We start from the raw sequence: 24,228 nt of genomic DNA, 5'->3' as shown, positions 1-24,228 counted from the left end.
ATAAGTTAGGCCAAAAAAAAAAAATAGTCTTGGTTCAGGGAACATGGCCAGAAAAATGTAGGAGGGTAGGTAGGTTTTTTCTTTTATTTTTTTTTTTTTTTTTTTTTTACCAGTCGACTGATTTCAGGGTGAAAAAGGGTCAGTTAATGCACCCATGATTGTTTAAACACTGACCAAATGATTAATATTGCACATGTGGTATTTAGTCGTTGTATATTATTCAATATTCCTAGCTCTTTATGCACTTCTTCAGGGCTAGCGCTGGCCCAAAATTTCTTTTAGCCAACCATTTTTTCTTTGTCTGTCTGTGATAGTGTGACCTTCATATTCAAAAGTGAACAAGCCATCTTTATGAGTCTCTGGTGTTTGGGGTGTGACCTTCAGAATTTTTTTCATCATGAGACCTGACCTAGTCTCCGACAGGTGCTCAAGAGTCTGAATAGTGGCTGTCAAAAGGAGGGTAACCTCAGAATAGCACAAGTCTTTCTTCTGGTACATTTTTTGATAAAATGGCAATGGGTTTGAGCGCATCGCACAGGAAGTGAGCAGTGTACATAAATTTGAATGTTGCTATTGGTTTGTACAGGCTAAGGGCGTCACAGTACATTGATTTTGATTCATTATCAAAGCGAAGCCAATTGTTGTCAAGTTTCCATGACTCTTTGAATGTTCTAGTGTTTTGTGTTTTAATTATTTTTTTTTGTTATAACTCTTTCGTCGAACAACGCTTTAAGGTTAAAGACGCCATGTTAGCGACTTTAGAGACAAAGTGGTTACTTCCATTTTTATAGTAGTGTAGATGAAGGACTCTTCCTATGTGTTAAAAATTTGAAATGTTAATTAAAATTAAACCGCGCGTGTTTTTCACATTTTTATTTGATTAAAATACGCTGCTGTCAGTTAGCATAGTGTGCGAGTAAAACAAACAAATTAATTAATTATCATCTTTTCATTTCGATCGGAAATTGGCAGAAAGTTGTAACATCATCGACATAGAACTAATTATTTAATTATCACTTTTAAATTCAGATCAATAGACAGCTTGGAAATAATTAAAATATTGTCACGCTTCTTTTCATTTTTAATCTATAATAATACGACATTTGCGACCGGCCGCTATTTTGTTTGCAGACGACAATATTAACTGTGTATTCAAAGTGCACAGTGTCTGCGCATGAATGACCGAATATTACTCCATAGCTCCACCCATTTTTACATTTCATTTAACAACGTCATTTCATGTGTAAGCGAGCTCAATGTTGATTGGCCAGCTAGCATGCGCACTTCAATAACAATAAGGTCAAGCGATACCTCGTATACACGTGCAGACCGGTTATTGTTCACTGTTCAAATTGCGAACACTTTCATTGAAACAAAGAGAAAAATATAGAAAACCAATCCAGGTTAAATTGGTGGCTGTTTTCAATGAAATTTTACGAGATTTTAGCATTTTCTTCATCAGATTTTTTTCCATGGACCAAAAAAATCGTTAGGGTCGGGGGCAAAAAATAGGGTCGGTCGGGTTCCCTGAACCAAGACTATTTTTTTTTTTGGCCTTATGAGCATTTTTCGAAACCTAAACGCAAAAGTGTGACGGACAGACGAACAGACAGTGCGATCACTAAATGCCCTCCTTTGAGGTCATAAAAAGGGCAATAACTCTCACATAAGAAAGTATACGGTTATGGTTCTTGTGCATGGCACTTCTCCTCATTGATATCTATACACCCATTAAGTTTCATAATGTTTCTGAGATTTAGCCCTTAAACATTCTGACAGATGGTCAAAGGGACAGACAGACACATGGACAAACAATGCCAATTCTGTATCTCTCTGCTCTCTGCCTATGTGGGGGGGGGGGGGGTAAAAATGTGCCCTCTAGAGTGGTAACAAGCTAAAAGTTGACAACACACAGTACCTTGAACATACAAGGACAGTGACATACCTCTTCATTATCCTGCCATGATCTCACATTGTACACAGCTGCTGCCTGAAAACAACAACACATTATTGAGCAATCTACAGGGTTGATTTAGTGACAGGTTTCCACCGTCATTAAAACAAATCAAATGTGGGGAATTCCAAATTAGTTTCAACTACAAACAAAATTGATTTTATGTGTATGTCAATATTAGTTTTTTTTCTTTTGCTAACATACATGTGCAGCATTTGTTATTGTATTGCATTTACTAACAAAACAGCTACAAGTCTTAGGTCCCACACATTTTTTCCCCGGTCAAGTACCTTTTTAGGACTTGAAAAGATCTTTTTCTGAGCACCAGCATTTTCACTTTTGGTTCCTCTAGCCCTGAATATTTTTCGTTCTGCTGGCGGTGTCTTTACCATCCTTGCTTTCTTGGGCTGTGGTTCAGTGAATTCCTGCAAAAGCCATTCAACATGAAATCCAACTGACAAATGGGCGTAACCCTTTCCCACTCGGAGGCAAAATGAAAATGGCTATGTACAAACAGCAGAAAACCAGAACAGCCTGTGAGTAACTTGCAGTCTGTTCAGGGTTTATGCTGTGTGCTGCTCATCAGTATTTAAGGTTTGGCAATGAAACCTTTAAACCTTGAACCTAGTAAAAAGGTCTTTAAAAAAATATAACTTTCTTAAGGACAAACACATCAAAATATGTATTTAAGTGGTTAAGGGTTAAGAATCAAGAATATAAATGTACCTGTATGTTGGTATTGGAATTACAAAGATGTCTTTTTTTTATCAGGTCAATAGGAGATATAACAGTCAAAGTTTGGAGGTACAGTCCACTCTCGTTATCTCGACATCGGATATCTCGATATTCTCGATATGTCAAAGTAAGCTAAATGTCATAACTTTTTTCCTTCTTTATCTATATAAATAAACATCGCATATCTCGTTTTTCGTTATGTCGAATAATTCGATATCTCGATTTAAAATTTTGTCCAGAGTCCCGATTTTACATGTATTTACTGTGGTTTATGTGCGAATAACTGTTCCAGTGTCGGCAAAAGGTGCGAATTTTTTTCTTTGATACTTCACCGTCCCGCTTCGCCCGGCTGCTCCCGATACTATGCGGTAGGAAATTGATCCGTTAATTGCATCAATGATCATACGTGTGTAATGTCGTTAGCCATTAACACTTGAGTAAGGCCTGTCACTTTAACTGTCACATTAACATCAATTAACTGCAATTAATACAAAGCCTGCTGAAAGATTAATTGTTTTTTACAAACAACATTCCAAAATGCATGGAGTTATATTTTTGCGTATATAAACCGTCGCAAATTCGTCTTGATTGGACGTCAATTGCATCATAACTTTAAATAACTACATTAACGGATGTTTACTCGACAGTTTAGAAAAATTATAACCGCATGTGTTCATGCAATTCTGTAATACTTAAAACGTCATTTTTAGCATTTAAATAGCAAAATTAATCGTGTGTGTCATATTACTTATGATTAACTCTGAAGTGAACATTTTCATTATGTAATCAGATTAAACACACCCAAAAACTTGATTCAAAGATACACAATGTTAGCGACACAAAAAGCAAGAAATGCAGCATTTTTTTTTTTAAAGATGCTTGATGTCATGATCAACAAGTTAATTGTCATACAAAATATTCATTCCTGCTTAAAATGCAACATCATTGCGAATATATTTTAATATTGGTTTAAATGTTAAAGCAGGGTGGAATGATAATTAATGAAAAACAGGTTACTATTCTATTGTTTTGTAATATATCTGGCTTGCAGAAAAAAATATATATAAGAATCATATGATAAAAATGTAACCAGTATATATGATGTCTATGTGAACATTTTATTCTCACAATCTTAACATAATTAATGTATAAAATGAGGAATGGTTACAACTTACTGGAATATAAAATTAATAAATAATCTTTAAATGACACCATCAATCAAATATTGTTAACTTCAATGAGCGAATTTTCAATGATAACAACACAAATACTTGTATCTGTTGAGGACAAAAATTGTGTCCATGAGTCTCATGAACAAATCTACAGTTATTAATGGGGTTTTCTCGACATGTTTACATGACATAGCTATCTCAGTTGTACCGCAGAAAATTCCAATTGAATAAAATAGTACTTGTGTTTATTTTCTGGTACTACCTTTTCTGAAATGATATTCTCTTTTTTTATTAATCAGTGTTTTTGGTTAAAAAAAGTAATATGATCATATACATTCAATTTAAGAAACGAGAAGGCAGTAACCTGTTACTTTATAATCACAATTACAACTAATGCTGCTTTTATTAAATTATAACCCACATCTCCATCTAAATAATGATGGAATGAGACCTGGTCAAAGGCATATTAGGCCCTGCAATTAGACAATTATACGATAAAACAGTTTAAAGAAACATTCTTTATTCTTCGACTTTAAGTTACCGGTATTGTTGTTGAATATGCACCCAGACATATTTTTGGACCAATTGAACGCAATTTTAAATACTTATCACATTTCATGCACATATTTTATTATGTCATGTTAACAAAATGTTAACTCTTTAATTTTCTTTGGGTACATGTACAAACAATAATTTTATTTTGAAACAAAAGCGGTTTATGTTACACACAACTAATGATTAGAGAGAACTACAAATGTTCAAGGGTGCCTATAGACCATTAATTTAAAATATCATCACACTATACCGATCATGCACATTTAAATTATTCAGAGTAACCAAAAGCTATGACTTTCGATATAACCTAAAACATAGATGTAAGCTGTAACTACATTTCAATACTGTTCAATTCAGGCAGGAGGATTTTGACCCCAAGGGCATGATTTGAACATCATATTCATAAGTATAGGACCACAAAAAGATGTTTGACACCAAATATTGAAGACCTGATCCTTGTGGTAACAGAAGATCTTTGAAGTTGTTTCTTTTAAAACTATTTTAGCTTTGGTGGCCTACATATTCAATTTCAAAAACGAATGAAAAAAAAATTGAAATAGGATCTCCAAGGAATAAATCTTTTTGAAGTTTCGTTAAATTCTGGCCGGCAGAAGAGGAGGAGAAGTTGTTAGAAAAAAATTAATTGGACTACCCAAGGACTGAAGGATGAAGGACAAGTTATCCTTAAAGCTCCCCATCAGCACAGAGCCACTTTGAACTCAGGTGAGATAAAAATTATACCAATGGTTGATTTTTATAACCACTCATACCATTTATGATTTTATTAATGAAATAAACATGTTATACAAGCAAATTTTCAAAACCAAACTATGTTAGGACAGTGTTATACCTGAGAGGAGATTTCTGCCTCTGTCTCCTGGCTATCGGCAACACTGGTTGTTTGAGAGCTGTCTATGTCGCTTTCAGTCACCTCTTCTGATTTAATGACAGCTGAAGTTACATACTTGAGTTATACTTTTTTACATTTCATTTTGATACTTGAGTTAGTGAAAATTTCTTACTTCATAATGACAAGGGCAAGAATATGGGCTTCTTTATAGTTGTTCATAAGCATCTTCACAATTACAGTATATTTTGAGTTCAAGTTAAAATTAAACTAGGGCTGTTTGTAAAACATGCATGCCCCCCATATGGGCTGTCAATTGTAGTGGCAGCCATTGTGTGGATACCTTTTTTGGCACTGTGACCTTGACCTTTTACCTAGTGACCTGAAAATCAATAGGTGTCATCTGCGAGTCATGATCAATGTCCACATGAAGTTTCATGATCCTAGGCGTAAGCTTTCTTGAGTTATCATCCGGAAAACATTTTACTGTGTCAAGTCACCGTGACCGTGGACCTTGTGACCTGAAAGTCATTAGGGGTCATCTGCGAGTCATGATCAATGTACCTTTGAAGTTTGATGATCCTAGGCGTAAGCATTCTTGAGTTATCATCTGGAAACCATTTTTCTAAGTTGAGTCACCGTGACCTTGACATTTGACCTAGTGACCTGAAAATTAGTAGGGGTCATCTGCCAGTCATGATCAATGTACCTATGAAGTTTCATGATCCTAGGCATAAGCGTTCTTGAGATATCATCCAGAAACCATTTGACTATTTCGGGTTACTGTTACCTTGACCTTTGACCTAGTGACCTGATAATCAATAGGGGTCATCTGCCAGTCATGATCAATGTACCTATGAAGTTTCATGATCCTAGGCATAAGTGTTCTTGAGTTATCATCCGGAAACCATTTTACTATTTTGGGTCGCCGTGACCTTGACCTAGTGACCTGATAATCAATAGGGGTCATCTGCGAGTCATGATCAATGTAAATATGAAATTTCATGATCCTAGGCATAAGGGTCTTGAGTTATCATCCGGAAACCATTTTATTATTTCAGGTCATCGTGACCTTGACCTTTGACCTGATAATCAATAGGGGTCATCTGCGAGTCATGATCAATGTAAATATGAAGTTTCATGATCCTAGGCATAAGCGTTATTGAGTTATCATCTGGAAACCATTTTACTATTTCGGGTCACCATGACCTTGACCTTTGACCTAGTGACCTGAAAATATATAGGGGTCATCTGCGAGTCATGATCAATGTACCTATGAAGTTTCATGATCCTAGGCATAAGCGTTCTTGAGTTATCATCTGGAAACCATTTTACTTTTTCGGGTCACCGTGACCTTGAACTTTGACCTAGTGACATCAAAATCAATAGGGGTCATCTGCAAGTCATGATCAATGTACCTATGAAGTTTCATGATCCTAGGCCTAAGCATTCTTGAGTTATCATACGGAAACCATCTGGTGGACGGACAGACATACGGACCGACATGTGCAAAACAATATACCCCCTCTTCTTCGAAGGGGAGCATAAATATTAAATTTGAGCTTTAAATTGAAAAGATGACACTTTTTGTGCAGAAATATATACCATGTTGTTGGTCATGTTGTCCAACAACCAAAACCATTGTCTTACTCTGCCAAGTTTTCCTCAGAAAAAAGCTTTGTGCAAGTTTCCTTTGGATTTGGAATAAGACCTTAGTGTTCACAAGGAATTTCTAGAGCCATTAAGGGAAATCTGCCTCCTGGCAGCCATTTTCTTTGACTGAACTGAACCTTTTTCAAAGCTGTTGAGATAATGTACGAACATATGTTCTGACCAAGTTTCATGAAAAATAGGCAAAACATTTAGACATTATTGTCTTGATCACAATGTAGATATTGTTAACAAAAATGATAAAAAAAGCCAAACATGAGCACAAGTTATCTTAAACTTGGGTCATAACTCTGCTCAAACAAAAAAAAATAAACCAAAATAAATGATTCATATGCAGGTACATGTAATGTTGTGAAGCTTTATCCCTTCTTGACGTTTTGAGTGATGTGAAACACTTATCCCAACAGATGGACATAAGGAAACCCAAGAGAAAATCTATATGCCATCCTCTTAGAAAATACAAAATATTTTCAGTTAATTTTAGAATAAAAATACACTATAAAAGATGCTAATTTCTATTAATACATCAATAGAGCTTACCCTCATCTGTCTCCTGGCTGCTAGGTTGTGGTGTCTCTACTTCCATAGCTGTTTCTGTCTCTAGCACTTCATTTTTGAAAGCTTCAGCAGGCAATTCTCCATTCGACTTTGGACTTTCGATAGAGTTTGGCTGATTAACAGCAGGAGCCTTTCCTTTCTTTTGAGTTTTCGGCATAACAGCTTTAGGTATATCAGGGGCCTTAATAGGTGGAGAAGGGGTCTCAGGCTCTGCATTTGGGTCCATGTAACCCTTGTTCCGAGAACGAAATATTTTATGATATTTCCGAGGAGGTGCAGTTTTGACCTTTGTAACAATGTCGTCAACATCGATTGGCTCTTCTTTTGGCTCTTCATAGTGGACATGCTTTTTAACCCTGCCACTACGAGTTGTGTAGGTTTCTTGTGAACTCTTTTCAATGTCAGATGAACTTGGAATGGGAGATTCTGATTCCTTTTTTACAGAACTGTTATCTTTGGAATTTGTGGTTTCCTTTGTATCTTCATCCATTTCAAAAGGATCTTTATCTGGTGTCTTGCTACCCCTCTTATTTTTAGTTAGCTTTTCAACTGGCTTGTTTTTGGATTTTGCGAGATCTTTAACATTATTCTTAAAATACTTTGATTGAGTGTTTGACTGCTTTATTTCTGAATCAGCAACTTTTGGAGAACACACAACAATTAATGTGGTCCCTGAATCATGTTTCAGCACATTCTTATGCACAACTTTACTATTTGAAAGACTACCTACTGGGTCCTTGGGTTGAATGTTTTCAGTGAATTTTGAATAAACTTCAGGATTAAGATATTGGCTACGGAATCGCACCATAACCTCATCACCATCTTTGTTAGTAACATTCTGACTAGTATATTTTCTAGGCCTATTGAATATGTTTTCTTCAACTTTAGTAATAATGCACTCTGCAGGTATTTCACTGGCATTTGAAGATCCATCATCAGGTTCGATGTACAGTCCTTCATCTGCATCATCTAGATCCACAGATTCTGTGTTTTTAGGAACCACTAGAGTGGAGTCTTTTTCTCGCTTTGATATCTTCTCATCTTTTACGACAGTAACATCTGGTGATTCTGTCCTAATTTTCCTTCCAGATGACTTTGAGTATGTTTGGACATTTACCTTTTTAACAGTAAATTCATCATCAACGTTGTCATCAAGTTCTGACTTAACAGAAGATGGTTTTCCAGGTGACTTGGTCAGTGGAGGTGTCATCCGAACAGCTGGCTGTAATACAACTGTACGAGAGGGTTTGGGCTGTCTTTTTTTGGGAGATCTATCAGTATCTGTCTCAAAACTGAATGGATCTTTATCCTCTTCTTGCAGCTGTTCTTTTTCAGAATTCTTGCCATCATCTCTTTGCTTTACATAAGACACATTGCCCCATTTGGCTTGCTTGGGTTTTGCAAAGACTTCATCAAACGCTTTGCTCGCAGCAGAATCTTCATTTGGAGATTTGCCATAAGTTTTGCCACCAAATCTTCTTACTTCAGCCATTTGATATTCTTGGCTTTTCTATACTGCAGAAGTAAAATGAAGAACAATACTAAATTTTTTTTAGAAGTAACTGTAAATTAATTTATATGGAAAAACATTTCTCTATATTTTAAGGCAGATTGGGACGTTTGGAAAATATCCTTATGTATTTCTAAAATGAAACTGACTGGAATATGTAAGGGAGGTTTTGTCAGACTACCATGTCTTTTATACTAATTGTATAAGATTTAAAGGTAGGTTTCCTCACACTGATATATTGAATACACAATGGTATTGGATATTAGAACATAAAATTCAATTGCGAAGTTGTGTTTGTTATGCAGATTTTTAAAAAATATTTTTAAATGAGTCAAGTGTTGGGAGTATAAATCCACAATTAAGGATGTCAGCAAAAACTCAAGAATCTATTAGAATAATAATGTCTAAAGAGAATAATATGAATGAAAAAATAAAATGATTCTGAAGTTGCCAATGAAGTTCTACTGTTGTTCTGTGATCAGTTAACATTATTGCATGAAAGTTAACTATGACTTCATCCCATGTTTGCTGACACCTATTTTTCATCATAGACTATAAAGAGTGTCATGTGATCATCACCTAAAGAGTGTCATGTGATCATCAGCTAAAGAGTAATGTGATAATCAGCTTAAGAGTGTCATGTGATAATCAGCTAAAGAGTGTCATGTGATCATCAGCTAAAGAGTGTCATGTGATAATCAGCTAAAGAGTGTCATGTGATCATCAGCTGACAGTCCCACTATATTTTACAATTTCCAGTGTGGACTACACTAGGGTCAGATTAAGGCTTAGAAATCAGCAATGTTTAATTAAATCACAGTTGATATAAAATTAATAAATTAAAGAGAATAGGCACCAATATAAAATTTAATCATTTTTTTTTTAAAGACCTGCAAAATTTCTACGATCACCTTTTTACAAAAATACGATCCTGATCCTACTAAGCGACCTGAATACAGTTCATAATTTGACATGTGCATAAAGCACTGCAGATCGGTACTATCTGGATTTGCAGTACATAGATCACCATTGTGATTTATCCTCATCACGATATAAAATGTTTGCTATTTCATTTAGATCAGTGTATGAAATTCGCACTAGCCCGATAGCCCCGGGCTAGTTGATCTCGTTTTGGGCTACTGAATTTCCCTAGGTACTTGCCCGATTTTTCCAACTTTTGAAAATTAACAAGGGACAAAATTGTCACAAAACCAGGTTTTCATTGTGAAAAAAAAATCTGATAAAGGGAGAAAACTCAAACTGAACTTTTGAAATGACCAAAAAAAATTAACCCCCTTTGTAATTTTTTTTTTTTTTAAATCTATTTGTAGTCGTGGCGACCTTGACATTGGAGATATTGACGTGATTCTTTCGTGGGACACAGCGTCCCATGATGGTGAACAAATGTGCCAAATGATTTTGAAATCTCACAATGAATGACATAGTTATGGCCAGGACAAGCTCATTTATGGCCATTTTTGACCTTTGAACTCAAAGTGTGACCTTGACCTTGGAGATATCGACGTAATTATTTCGCGCGACACACCGTCCAATGATGGTGAACAAATAAGCCAAATGATTTTAAAATCTGACGATGAACGACATAGTTATGGCTCGGACAAGCTCATTTATGGCCATTTTTGACCTTTGAACTCAAAGTGTGACCTTAACCTTGGAGATATCGACGTAATTATTTCGCGCGACACACCGTCCAATGATGGTGAACAAATGTGCCAAATGATTTTAAAATCTGACAATGAACGACATAGTTATGGCCCGGACAAGCTTATTCCGCCAGCCCGCCAGCCAGCCAGCCCGCCCGCATTCGCCAATCTAATAACCAGTTTTTTCCTTCGGAAAACCTGGTTAAAAATGCTCAAATATTATTTTCATCCATCGTTTGAACCATATCTACATTTATTTAGCATTGTATCGCGTTTCCTCACCTTCCTGATTATGTTGACATGAAGAGAGTTTGAATGACGTTTTTGTTTTGACACTGTGCGTTTAGAATGCGGATCTACTCAGGCACATGGTCTATATTGAAACGCACGCTTTCCAGGCGTGGAACTTTACTCTGTCAGCAACAATTATGTGCTCTTATTAAATTACGGGTTTTACATGGCATCATGTATAGTGAATGGTGCACATGCGTTCAAAGGGACTTAAAAATATTATCACGTGGCGGTAGAAAAATTGTGTAATTCAGTTCTATAAATGGACATGATGAAATATACTTGTACTGAAATTAAATTGCTACCACATACAATTTGTAACGGGTATTGTTTTCACAAATTACTCACCATAAGTAATTAATCGCTCACCATTTGCTTTCAACTTCTCATAAGGAACAATTGTTGTTTAAGTAATTGTTTACGATGAAAAAAGTGTGATGATGATACCCGACACCGTCTTTAATGTACTGTTTATTAACCGATGGATATTATGCAAATTTTAAAACTGTTATTTCTTGTAAATCAATCTGCGATAAACGCCAACTTCAAGACTGACGTCAATCAAAAATAAAGATCGCCAGTTAACCCTGCCCTTATACGCATTCTCGTTACCGATTGCTTTATTTGTTTTGGCGACTGAAAGTTACCAGAGAATTTTTCGTGTTGCATCTGTGTCAGCATACATGGTTGTGTAATGTGACTTTATTATTCGATACTTTAATATCTCTTATCAGTGGGTGATCTATTACCTCATGTCATTTTTATGGCGATTAAGCGCAGAGCGCGGTTAACAGAATGAATGACCAGATTAACTGTTTGTGATTTGTACGTCCCGTGTATTAGAAAACAGATGCAGATTATTGGACGTTCAAGTAACTTCCACCATTTGTAAAATAGACGTACAACTGCCAGTTTGGGGCATTATTTACGCCCAGACGTCCATTAACGGAAACGCTGGGACATACATAAAGATTTTGCAGACAATATTGGGTACTACCGGTGTAACAAATTTTAGACGATTGGCTAGTGTACCTTTAGTTATTTGTCATTTTAACACTGAAACTATCAATATAGACATTAGCTATGACACATGACGCCAGACTAAAAATGAATACATGTGACAATTAACACCAAATTGTAATACTTTATGTCCATCATTTGCTGGGTCCAGACTGAGCAGTTTGGGCTAGTAAACTTTGGTTCGGGCTTGTGAAAAATTCCATCTGGTAGCCTGAATGGGCTAGTGGTTTGAAAAGTGAAATTTGTACACTGTTATATATATACATGCACTAGAATATTTGCTGGAAACACATTATTTGCATACCCCTTTATTATAATTTAGTAATGTTTTTGTGCTTGCTATTTGGATCAGATAACGTTTATTAATGAACATATACATTACCTGATCAGTTTATGCATTTAACTGTAGGTGTAAACATGGGAAAAAAGCTGGGAGCTTGTTTATATATGTATTAAAACAATTCAGAAGTTTAAGTTAAGATTTCATGCATATCAAGGTAAATTTTGGAACATGTAAGACACATCTGGTTTTATTTATAATCAGTTAGTTGATATTACACTATGTTGTTATCCAAAATGATGGTGGTTTCTACATCATAAATGGTCTTCTCACATCAAGCATTCAAGCAAAGATGTAAATTTGTCAGGGCTCGAATTAAACACTCGCAAACAGGCCATTTGCGAGTTTATTTATTAAAAACGCGTCTAAAATGCGATTGCACAATTTAGGTACTCGCCATTTTTTGCGAGTTGGGGAAAAACAAACAAATGTGCGGATTCACAAAAAATAATCGTCTGAAGATCGAGAGGATACAGTGGTCCATCTATGTTCTTTGCCGTCGATCATAATCTTCTAAGTTTATAATGTGACAGTTCCAAATCTGTTAACAACATTGTTTACCAGGGAGGTCAATCTGGCCAGTTTGTCTGCGAGGATTTACTTCTCGGTCGATGCACGTTTCTCTGTACGTCTCCGGGGCATAGTTGTTTCTGGATTTGTAAATACTGCCTTTATGGTACTCGATATATTTTGGAGAAAAACATAACCAAAAGAAATTAACGACTGGCTCAGTTAGAATTAAAATTTGAAAAGTGCAATAGCAAACATGAAATAAAAAAATTTATTCGTGAGTAAACTTTGTACACTGGACGTGAACGGAGTTCATAACACTGCTGACTATTTTAATAACACTAGTCACGTGACGTTTAAATTGTCGTCTACTAAAAAATACTCTTTACACTCAATTGTGTTACCCTGTTGCCTTAAAATTATAAAAACAAGTTTTTAGTTAAAATAAACATTGTTCTACCAGTGTTATATATTTGTGTATCTGTTACCACAGTATCACTACAAGTTCAGGGCTTTATTTTTCGAGTTTAGAACTAACAAAGGATGTATTTTTTTTGAAAACTTGTATAGCGATTTGGAAAGAAAAAATGCGAGTTAAAATTTTAACAACTCGCATTTTTTTGCGAGTTGAATAAAAAAAATAATTCGAGCCGTGTATGTATATAAAAAAACAGCCTTCTACTTTAATCTTCTAACAAGCTATGTGTCTCACTTGATGTTAAACATCTGAAGTGTGTCTTAGTCTTACATGTATTTTGTAAATAGACCTCAGATTCAGAACTCATCTTTTCAAATCCTAAACATCTCTTCCATCACAAACATGTTTCAACAACTGTTTCTCATGAAATTTTCAACTTGACAAAAACTATTAAAAGAAAGCATTTGACCATATACAAATCTTACAAATTCAATGGAAACTCAATGAAAAAGGCAACGACCATTTTTTACAAAATATATTTCTTTCTCACAATAACATAAACATAGTGAAGAATGCAATCAATACAGGTTTATGCCATTTGATGTCAGTTATATTCTTAAGCTCATACTTACCGTATATTATCAAATCGATGTCAAACACGGCGTACTTATTGTTCTTTTTTTCACAATTGTAATCAAAACACAAAAACTTTTGTATTATTGGGCGCCATATTGGCCGATAGTGAAAATGGATGATGCGCATGCTCAAGACGCAAAACATTCAAAACTACATGCAGATTTTTAGACGCAGTTGCGAATTATTAAAGAGAGAAAACTCTTGTATGTTAATAAAATCAATTGTGTACGAGTTATCTTCCAATTATTATAATTGTTTCCCTTTTAGGTTCCACGTAGGGCGGGGGTCTGTTGACTAAAAAACCAATGAGCTGCATATGTCTTATATTTCAATTTTGATAGATACCGTGTATTTTCTACTCATGTGGGGTGTTCCTTATTTGAACATCATTAAGATAAGATAATATTTATTTTAAGTCGGCAAGTGAATAAAACAACAAACATAAGCTATGCAGCTTGTACAACCGACTAAAAACATGATGAATACAGATAACAAGTTTATAAAAGCTGAAAGACTGAAACCAATTTGTAAATAAATAAGGCAAATATATATAAAATATAAAGAATTATATTATAACATCATTATAACATCAGATACGGTAATTTAAAAAGATTAGATTTGTCTGCTTAAAAGTCAGATAAATCAGGTATGTGTATTAATACACATACCTGGATAAATTAAGAAAAAAGAATAAAATATCCACTAAATTTCTTGTAAATAAATAAGAGGTTTAAACAAATATTTCAAGTACAGAAAAAATATATAATACAGCGTTGTTACTAAACATTTAACATATTATAAGCATATATACGTAAAACAGCACATTTAGTCACCAATAGACAATGCACACTAGCTTGGATTTCTAAAACACATACATGTAAAGCACGTAAAAATAAGGCAGAAGCTAGCACATTTAGTTTGCAGAGCATACAAAGCAGCAACTTTAGTTACCAATAAACAATACACAGTATCGTGGGTTTCTAAAACACATATAAATAATACAGAGACACAGCATCCATAAAAATAACAAAAAAATAAGCAAATTCGTTGAATTGATATCCCCCGCCATTACAATTCTGAACACACAAGTTTTCTGGACGGATGGACAACGCCAACGTGCATCATCCTCTTATCCATATATATACTCATACCAAGTTTCAATGAAATCCGTCAAAGCACTTCCAAGATATGGCTCCGGACACACAAAAAAGCATTTTTTCAAGATACAAAGGGCCAGAACTCCGTTATTATCCGATGGTGTACAACTCCATTTGGCGTGCATCATCCTCTTATCCATATATATACTCATACCAAGTTTCAAGGAAATCCCCCAAAGCACTTCCATGATATGGCTCCGGACACAAAAGTGCCGGACGGACGGACGGAAAGACGGACGAACGGATTGACGGACAACGCCAAAACAATATCCCTCCGCCTATGGCGGGGGATAAAAACAACAACAGAAGCTTGCAGATTTAGTACACAGAGCATACACAGACAGCGACAACTAAGCTAAGCAGAGACTAGCAACATATAGTAAAACTTTAGAACTAAGTGATGCTCCCTTGCTGTGGAGAACCCACTCAATCTACAACTTTTGCACATACAGATTTTGCCATTCCATGATCCAATTAAATTTTTAAATTGCGAAAAATTAGTGCATTATATAAAGTCTTCCGGTAGGGATTTCCACAGCGAGGGGAAAGCATATATAAAGGAATTCTTACCATATGTTGATGTGCGTACTTGTGGCATCTGTAAAATATTTGTGTACCTAAAATTTATGGTTGACTGTCTCTTAACAACTAAATCGTAAAACAAAGGTGGAGAAATTTCATTTATGATTTTAAATGTTTCATTGATCTTATACGTCTTATTTGCCAGGACGGAAGGTCTACCCCTTGTAAAGATCACTATATGGAGTGCTATAGTCGTTACATATAAAACGAATTGTCCATTCCTGAAGTTTTTCCATCTTTTAAATATTAGTTCCTGAATAGAAATGCCAGGTCATTGGACAAAAATTAAAATTTGATAAAACAAAAGTATGGAAATTAAAATCTTGTTTGCTACACTTAAATTTCTGCCAACTCTTTTTAAGATGTTAATCTGAGTTACAGCCTTCTTACATAATCCTTGTATATGCGTATCAAAATTAAGTTTATAATCTAAGTCAATACCAAGTAGTTTAACGACTTTTTCACAAGTAATATCAGCATCACCTATCTTTAATGAGTTTTTTTTTACTAGAAATTAGTTTTCCTATTGCAAAAGATTGAAATTCGTCAGGGTTTGCTTGCTTCTTATTAAAATGAAACCAATCAATAAGAATGTTACTTTCTTGTTGTAAGACACTTATAAGTTCATCAAAGTTTGATGTGTAAAATGAAAGAGTATTATCATCTGCATAATTAAATAGGGTAGACTTGTTTATAAAATAAAAAATGTAATTAATAAATACGTTGAACAGTAGGGGCCCCAGGATAGACCCTTGGGGTACTCCTTTTGTTATACTGGCCCATGTACTAAGTGTATCTCCTATTTTAATTGGCTGTTTTCTGTTAGAAAGGTAAGACTGGAGGAGTCTGGTTGCAGGCTCTGACATACCATATGCTGACAGTTTTGGCAATAGAATATCGTGTGGCAGGCAATCGAAGGCCTTGGATAGGTCCATTATAATTGCGGCATTGGTTCTCAAATATAAAAGCTTTAAGGGGCCTTTTCACAGATTTTTTGGCATGTATTAAAGTTTGCCATTATATGCTTTATATTGATAAATGTAAACATTGGGTATAAAAAGCTTCAGTGAAAAATCAAGAATAAAATGTAAAAAACAAAAAAGTAACCCTCAACAGGGCTTGAACCACTGACCCCTGGAGTCCTGGAGTAAAAAGTTTACCCCTTAGACCACTCGGCCATCCGTGCTCATAAAATGAAGGTTGTATTTTATACTTTATGTAAGGAATCCTCGTAGTTTCACAAAATATAACGACAACAACAGTACTCTCCAAATTATTCAATCGTTACGCGTTGCAACGCTTGATAATTTTCAGATTTTTAAATCGTCAAAAGATGCATATATAATGGGTATTTTAGAGCATGGTTAATGTTTAGTATTACTGTTTCCTCACAAATATCATAACTAAACCGAAAATTTGCGAATCTTAAACAATTTTTTTTATTTTGTCAATTTTCCGAAACGTGAAAAGGCCCCTTTAAAGTGGCCTAGTAAGAATGGGGAAGTGGAATTTGTGCTCACAGCTTAATACGCGGTCATCTTTGGTGCCCATTATCTAATCCAGGTACCTATAGGTTCCTGTCTAATCGTTATCGCTGAGACAACGCAATTAGAGGGGCATAGGTGTTACTAGATGGCAGATCATTTAGGGAACTACGATCGAGATAACAGTTCCACATTCGCCATCGACAAGTGGATCTTCATCGCTCATTCGAAACGTCACTTTTTGGAAAATCGCTGTGAACAATTGGACACGATTTGGGGGATGACCACACTCTTTGTCAATTTAAAATGAACAGGGCAAATAGGCCCCTGAAATGAAAGTCTAACGGATCTGGTTTGGCGAGCAGTAATACAGCTTGCAGTGCTGCAACACGTGGACATATCCTCTGAGTTTTTTTCTATTCTCTTTTTGAGTTTGAGGTGTTTTAGTACTTTGATTATTAACTAGTGTAGGGAAAATGGGGATTCGGGTGACAGAGTGTTGCCGATCTTTAAGGTCACTTATGACTGTTCATATGGTCATCATTAACCCATTTATGCCTAGCGTCTAGAAAAAAGGCCTTGGCAAACAGCGAAGACCCAGATGAGGTCGCTGTTTGCTTAAAGGAATTTCTAAAAGAAATATTCTAAATATAGAAATAAATATACTAGACATCCCTAATTTTGGAAATAAATTGATCCAATTTAGAAAGATGGGAGAGTCTACTAGGCATAAATGGGTTAAATTATGTGTATTTTGATGATTTCTAGATAGAATTTTACGAATAGTTGTAGGGGGAATTACTTTGCATAGTTTAGTCACATGTATCCCAGTTTTTAAAACAGGGGTCATGTGTTCAATCATTTAAAGACCAGATCACAGCCGTTCGCTTGTGTTTTTTTTTTTTTTAGTGTAGTTAATTTTGCAATTTAATATTAATAAATAAAATGCGATAATTCTCATAACGTTTGGTTTAGTAAGTTTGCAGTTTAATTGACATCTAAAGATAGTTATTTAAATGACATATAATGAATATTAAAGATTTGATCAACCAAGCATTAAATATGTGGTGATCAGAAAGTCATTGCGCAATAACACTTTCGGCAGATATTAACCCATTTATGCCTAGTGAACTCTTCCATCCTTCTAAATTGGATCAAGTTATTTCCAAAATTAGGGATGTCTAGTATATTTATTATTATGTTTAGAACATTTCTTACAGAAATTTCTTTAAGCAAACAGCGCAGACCCTGATGAGACGCCGCATGATGGGTCTACGCTGTTTGCCAAGGCCCTTTTTCTAGACGCTAGGCATATATGGATTAACCATTTCAGTACGTTTATGAGTGTAACGACTAAATGTGATATTGTCGAAGCAATATATTTATCATCTTGATTACATAACACATTTATATACGGACGGATATGAAAAAATGACATTGTACGAATAGTTTGATTACATAATACGTAACAAAAGTTTACACAAGGAAACCGATATGAACAAAATCACAATGAACGTATTATTTGTTTTAAAGTGCACAAAAAATACAAATATATACCACCACCAATACATTTAAGTATCAAATATTCAGTAACACTATACACATGGAATTATATATAAAGGTTCTCATCATGCAGCATTGACTATAATAATGTGGAAAAAATCGAAACATTTACAAAATAGCAACACAAACGTTCTAATTTTCAAAATAGAAAACGAAAAGACAAATATGATCTTAAAGAAAAGATCAATAAACCATGATAAAGCTTGAAACTGCGTAACACCGAAAACACTGCGAATATTTGATAATCAAAAAGTTTGTTTTTAAATTAAAATTCACTGTGAAGCGATCTACGTCAACTTTGCCCATGCTGTCTTGGCCGGGCCATGGCCGTCATGTGATCTGAAACGATAATACATAAATAATTGTAAGTAATATTTTACTAACACTAATTGAAATTGCTAATCTTATACAAACAATGTATACAACTAATTGTACAACAATAAAGTTTTATTTAATTAGTTTACACTGTCGCGAGAAAGATGCATAGGCAAATGCTCTATTTACCCGTTTTCGTAAACTTGAAATTTTTCCATCGAGCGACTGACAACCTCCACTTTGGACTTTGCTCTGGCCTCACCGTCCTCTTCCTCGGAGTCCAGATCAGTGCACGGCGTTTCACGACTGTCAACGCGACCTGCTCCGGCTTTGTTTTGGCGAAATGGCTTGACGGCGTTGGCGTTCTTCTTGCAGACGACAACTATCAAGACGATGACGATGACAACTAGGACACCTCCAGTAGTCGACAACGCTGTTATGATGGTCCAGGTAGTGGAAGCTTGGGTATATAAAGAATAAGATGAATTGCGTACACACAATATTTAAGAGAAGCTAGCCTGCGATTCAAATGTATTAAATATATAGATTAACAGCGGGTGTATTTCACCATGATAGTATGATATTTACATAAATTCTCAGTATACTGAAGTGTACTCAATAAACAATAATAAACTGTTCCAACAATACAGAACAAACATGTTTGCTTCACGCATACGAAAGTGTTACTGACATCTTGATTCAAAAGATATATTGATGAAACTGAATACTCATTATCGTATCCATATTTTTTATATTTAAAACGATACATACCATTTTGCGTTTCCAGAGGTGTTGTAGTCGTTTTTCTGAAATTTCATATCATGTTTTTATATATCATATACCAATACATGGGACAATGGAACGAAGTTTTGTCATTATAAGAACCTCGATCTATGAAAACTGGGCTTAATTCATCAGCGTAAAGTGTCTCTCCAGAAAAGCCCATGCAGTCCGCCTGGCCAATCTGGGACGACACTATCCATTTTATGGTCGTTTTTTGGAATAATCTTATGTTAAGCGAACATCCAGTGTAAGCGGAAACAGTCGTCTCTTATTAGCATATGCAGACTACACACAAAGACAACAATCTGTGACCGATGATTTTCGAACACAAAATTGTACATGAAGTATTATAAAATTAAATAGAAGCGTTTAATGCAGTATGCATTTATTATAATCAAACGTAAAATAAAAGCTTCCCCGAACACAAATTTAGTTCACCTGCACTTTGGAAGCCCTTCTTGCACTACACAAAGTTCATCTGTTGCGCATTCTTCAATTGCCAACATTGCTTGGCACAGCCGGGACTCGTGTATGCCATCGATTGAAACTAAAACAATGAGATCGAGCAGCTGTAGTATTTGATTATGTGAACATTTAAGTATAAAATTTCATAAAATTATATTATACTTATATCATTAATTATATAAAATATGCACACCAGTAAACAGTTTCCAATTAAAGATACGTTTATATAGTTTAGATATTGAATTTTAATTGGAGTCATACTATCAATATCACAAAATTATATTTTATTCAATAGAAACAACAACCGCACTTTATCCCCAATCACGATGCATGCATGTACCCTTTTCCTTCCCTACGTTCACGCCGGAAGGTGTCACCACGTTGCCAAGTATCGATATCTCCGCACGATCAAACAATGCCACTGCCTCCAGCAGCGCCCCTTTAACGAAGTCCTCATTGTAGTATATGACCAAATGGTCCACGACAAGACTACCTTGCCTACGGAATCACAAAACACAATACATTTTCGTTTACTCGAAACCAGTTACCGGTACATGTAGTATCATTTTGAAATCACAACCCGTAATCTGAATGTTAATCAACGACGGTTCGTCAACGGCACATTTTAGGCCATCAGGCGAATAATACAACAAAATTGTTAGGCAAAATTAAAAATCTGCTTCACATGAAGATGGACAAGCTCACACCGACGTACCTAACTGACAATATAACAACCTTCCAGAGTCCTTTCCCAAGATGATCTCTGTAATAGTCTTCCAACTGGAATACACAATAGAATTTGTCAGTTTCCTTTTTGTACATGTAACTCAATTATAAATGGATAAAGCTACCTGAACACTAGATACGAGGAAATTTGAGACGATCTTTGGGAAAACACGGCATAGTGCATGTGCGTAAAATATCGAACCAAATTAGCTTGCGTTGATCGCTCAGGCTAATCTTGGACGACACGTTCCGCATAGATTGGATTTTTTGGAAGAAACTTTCTTAAATGCAAAATTGCATAAAAGCGGGAATAGTTGTACCTGAGTAGGCTGTGCGGAGAGCACATCCTTATGTGGGTCGATTATTATAGTTCATCCATTAAGCCCGGTTTTCCCAGAGACGGTCATTTTGTTTAAACACTAGTGGGGTGCTTGTTACAGCAGGCCATTGTCGTTGGTCAATGCATTCAATGCATACCATCATGATGGATTTGTCAGAAGACAATCATAAAAGATGGGTTGGTTATATATTATTATAAAACTATTCATAAACTCTTCATGTATTCGTATACATGCGCTTGAAGTTATTGGGCATGCATTTCTATGGGATTTAAAAAAATGTTTTACTGTTTTAATGTAAAGTAAACGTACGGCTTTGTGAAGAATATCTGTGTACTGCTTGTACGTTCTTGATGACAACAAGGTACGTCCTTTTGGTATGGCAAACGGCAAAACCATTTCGACTCTGTACTTGGCCTTGTCGGTAGAATCTACATAGAGAATTTAAAAGAAACATATCTTTTTAATTTTGTGCTGTATAAAGCTACACTCATTTTTCTCTTCAGACTTTTAAAATATAACGTTCTTATACACATTCATGTATTTGACTGTGAACAAAAACAATAGTATTTATAAAAATGATAGTTACATAACAATAAAAGTTAGTTCAACGTCACCCTGTTGTAGAATATTCTCACATTATTTACGTATCACGTAACCTGTATATTGGTAAACGATAGTTTTTATTATCATAATAAATACATTAAATGCTAAAAGCAATACTTTCGGGAGTATTTAAACCGTATTTTATGTAAATATTTCAATAAACAATGATGATTAAAAAACTATGTTTTACGTTTTTCTGTTTCTTCGTCAGTTATTGCTACCGAACCGTCTGAAACAGAATGCATTTATTGACCAAATCATTTATATGACTTTAACTTAAGCCAAACATACACTTATTAATCATATGCTATTAATTGTCTTCGACATAACACAACCATTAAACGCTTTATTTTAACAACTATTACGTTTGCATTGACTAAATAACAACCCGTGATATTAAATTTACCAATTTTGAGACTTAAGGGTTGGCTAGCTCTTCTTTGAACACCACCCGTTATGTTATTGCGCAATGACGGCACTTCATTCAACAACTTTCAAAATAATTATAATCAGCATAATTTGTTATATGGTGTGACACGACAACTCCTGTTACATCCACTGACATTTTTATGCGATAAGGCAACTGTAACCAGAACACAAAAAAGATAGATAAAAATGATAAAAACTGTTTTATTTGAGATTGAGGGCATTCACGGAAAGTGTATCAGAACGAGAAGATTCGATTGTTCACGGATAAGAAAACTATTTTCCATTACACTAAAGTGTGCTCACCACGTTCACATCCTCGCTTGTTTGCGGCGTACCCAACTCTACATGAGCACTGTACAACGTCTTCTATCACCTCGCAGACACCGTTTGGCTCGTTGTTACACACAGTCGAACCCTCGCACGTGGCTTCTACTGCAGAAACACAGACAATCGGCCTATATACAGTTTATAATGGCGTTTTCCTAGTATGCATACAATAATTGTTATAAAGTGTAATGAAAGCGATTATTTAAACATTTGTAGAATAACTTTTCCTTATACGCGTAATTTGAGAGAATTTGGTTAAGAGCGCTTTATTTTGCCTAACAGTTGTTAGTTTATACATAGAAGGAACACTAAATGACACTGTCCTTAGTGGTCATATTTTGTTAAGTTTCATGTTTACTACGCTATGCCATCATTTGAAAGGCAGTGATTTCTCGATCACGACGATGTTATAACAAACCAAATACTAAGCTAGAAGACGACTTTTCACATAATTGCACAACCTTTTACAGTTTTTTAAAAGACAAATGATCTATTAATCTTAAATTGTAAGTTTTGCATAGCCATCTAATTGTGAATGCAATATCCGACGAATAATGGACCGACCTGCACCTGGTAAAACACTTGGTGACGATACATATGACGACCACTCTAACTGCGAAGCTGACGGGTCACATGTCAGGTTTTGTGAAACATGCAAGGATCCATTATGGTAACATTTTCCATCTATGAAGCAGTGATCATTCTGAAATGCGAAAACAACAGTATGCATTCAGATATTCTAAGCACAACGAAAACCTTGAAAGAAAAAGCATGTTTTTTTAATTGAAGTTACAAAAAGCTTAAGAAAATAAATTACCTTCAAGCGGAAGAAGTATTCTGTGCCATTTTTGCTGTATGTTTGACAATATGAGTTGTAGATATAAGCGATTTGTTCTTGAGATTCGGTGAAATTTATTCCATCGTTGCTCACGGACACATGTAGTCTGTTAACAAACGGATTTGCTTGACCGCCCGCTTCTCTTCTAGTCCGTACACCTTCCAGAGGACACACAGTCTCTATCAGGGTTTCTGCATGACCTTTAACCATCACAGTTGTGTGGGTGTGTTCATGACCACTGGCATCAACCTGTTAGTATATATGTATGTTCACCAGGAAAGATTGGAGTTAATTCATTATACTCTTCAAAATAATTATGCATATATGTATTTGTCTGTAGATCACCGTTGCCAGTTTGAACTATGCCTTCCGACCATACGTCGAGCCCGTTGTAAAAAACGTATGCAAAAAGGCTGATCAAAAGACCTGACAAACGCAATTCCGTAAAGCGTAAAGACGAAGCTTCAAATAAGCGCCATCACAATATTTGTTCTTAAGGTTCCACATTTTACTTCAATATTTGAGATCACACCAATTTACTGCTCGCAAAACAAAATCACCAAGTGGTTTCTTCTGTGAAACGCTTTTTTCAAATCCAAAGGACACTAGTTCGAGCCTCGTTGCATATTAGATTTTGAACTGAATAGTGTAAACAATGACGATGACGACTTGATAATAATTATGGAACTGACAAAATGCTGATGAAATATACACAACGAAAGTGCGTTTTGTTT

At 35.3% G+C, this 24,228-nt stretch overlaps 2 protein-coding genes across 4 annotated transcripts in view; both read right to left on the bottom strand.

The window, feature by feature from the left end:
• The window catches only part of LOC127865960 (wings apart-like protein homolog), a 59,750-nt gene extending 45,506 nt beyond the window's left edge, over window positions 1–14,244 (bottom strand). Inside the window, exons 1-6 of one of the 2 annotated variants that reach the window (XM_052406119.1) lie at window positions 13,878–14,244; window positions 12,879–12,967; window positions 7,475–9,007; window positions 5,267–5,367; window positions 2,245–2,379; window positions 1,946–1,990 (exon numbers count right to left, since the gene is read on the bottom strand). In XM_052406119.1, the coding sequence (XP_052262079.1) occupies window positions 1,946–1,990; window positions 2,245–2,379; window positions 5,267–5,367; window positions 7,475–8,984 (1,791 nt within the window). In that variant the 5' untranslated portion in view covers window positions 8,985–9,007; window positions 12,879–12,967; window positions 13,878–14,244. The remainder of the gene's footprint in view (window positions 1–1,945; window positions 1,991–2,244; window positions 2,380–5,266; window positions 5,368–7,474; window positions 9,008–12,878; window positions 12,968–13,877) is intronic. The other variant, XM_052406118.1, reaches the window with a different exon arrangement.
• A 4,220-nt stretch (window positions 14,245–18,464) lies between these two features.
• LOC127865958 (uncharacterized) overlaps window positions 18,465–24,228 on the bottom strand; it is a 38,446-nt gene continuing 32,682 nt past the window's right edge. Inside the window, exons 54-64 of one of the 2 annotated variants that reach the window (XM_052406114.1) lie at window positions 23,474–23,743; window positions 23,221–23,359; window positions 22,633–22,761; window positions 22,091–22,129; window positions 21,607–21,725; window positions 20,946–21,010; window positions 20,571–20,728; window positions 20,204–20,312; window positions 19,754–19,788; window positions 19,172–19,442; window positions 18,465–19,006 (exon numbers count right to left, since the gene is read on the bottom strand). In XM_052406114.1, the coding sequence (XP_052262074.1) occupies window positions 18,955–19,006; window positions 19,172–19,442; window positions 19,754–19,788; window positions 20,204–20,312; window positions 20,571–20,728; window positions 20,946–21,010; window positions 21,607–21,725; window positions 22,091–22,129; window positions 22,633–22,761; window positions 23,221–23,359; window positions 23,474–23,743 (1,386 nt within the window). In that variant the 3' untranslated portion in view covers window positions 18,465–18,954. The remainder of the gene's footprint in view (window positions 19,007–19,171; window positions 19,443–19,753; window positions 19,789–20,203; window positions 20,313–20,570; window positions 20,729–20,945; window positions 21,011–21,606; window positions 21,726–22,090; window positions 22,130–22,632; window positions 22,762–23,220; window positions 23,360–23,473; window positions 23,744–24,228) is intronic. The other variant, XM_052406115.1, reaches the window with a different exon arrangement.

Source organism: Dreissena polymorpha, chromosome 2 (genome assembly GCF_020536995.1).
Source record: "Dreissena polymorpha isolate Duluth1 chromosome 2, UMN_Dpol_1.0, whole genome shotgun sequence".
Taxonomy (NCBI): Eukaryota; Metazoa; Mollusca; class Bivalvia; order Myida; family Dreissenidae; genus Dreissena; species Dreissena polymorpha.
Note: the sequence above shows the minus strand (reverse complement) of the source record. Positions and strands in the feature narration are given on the sequence as shown.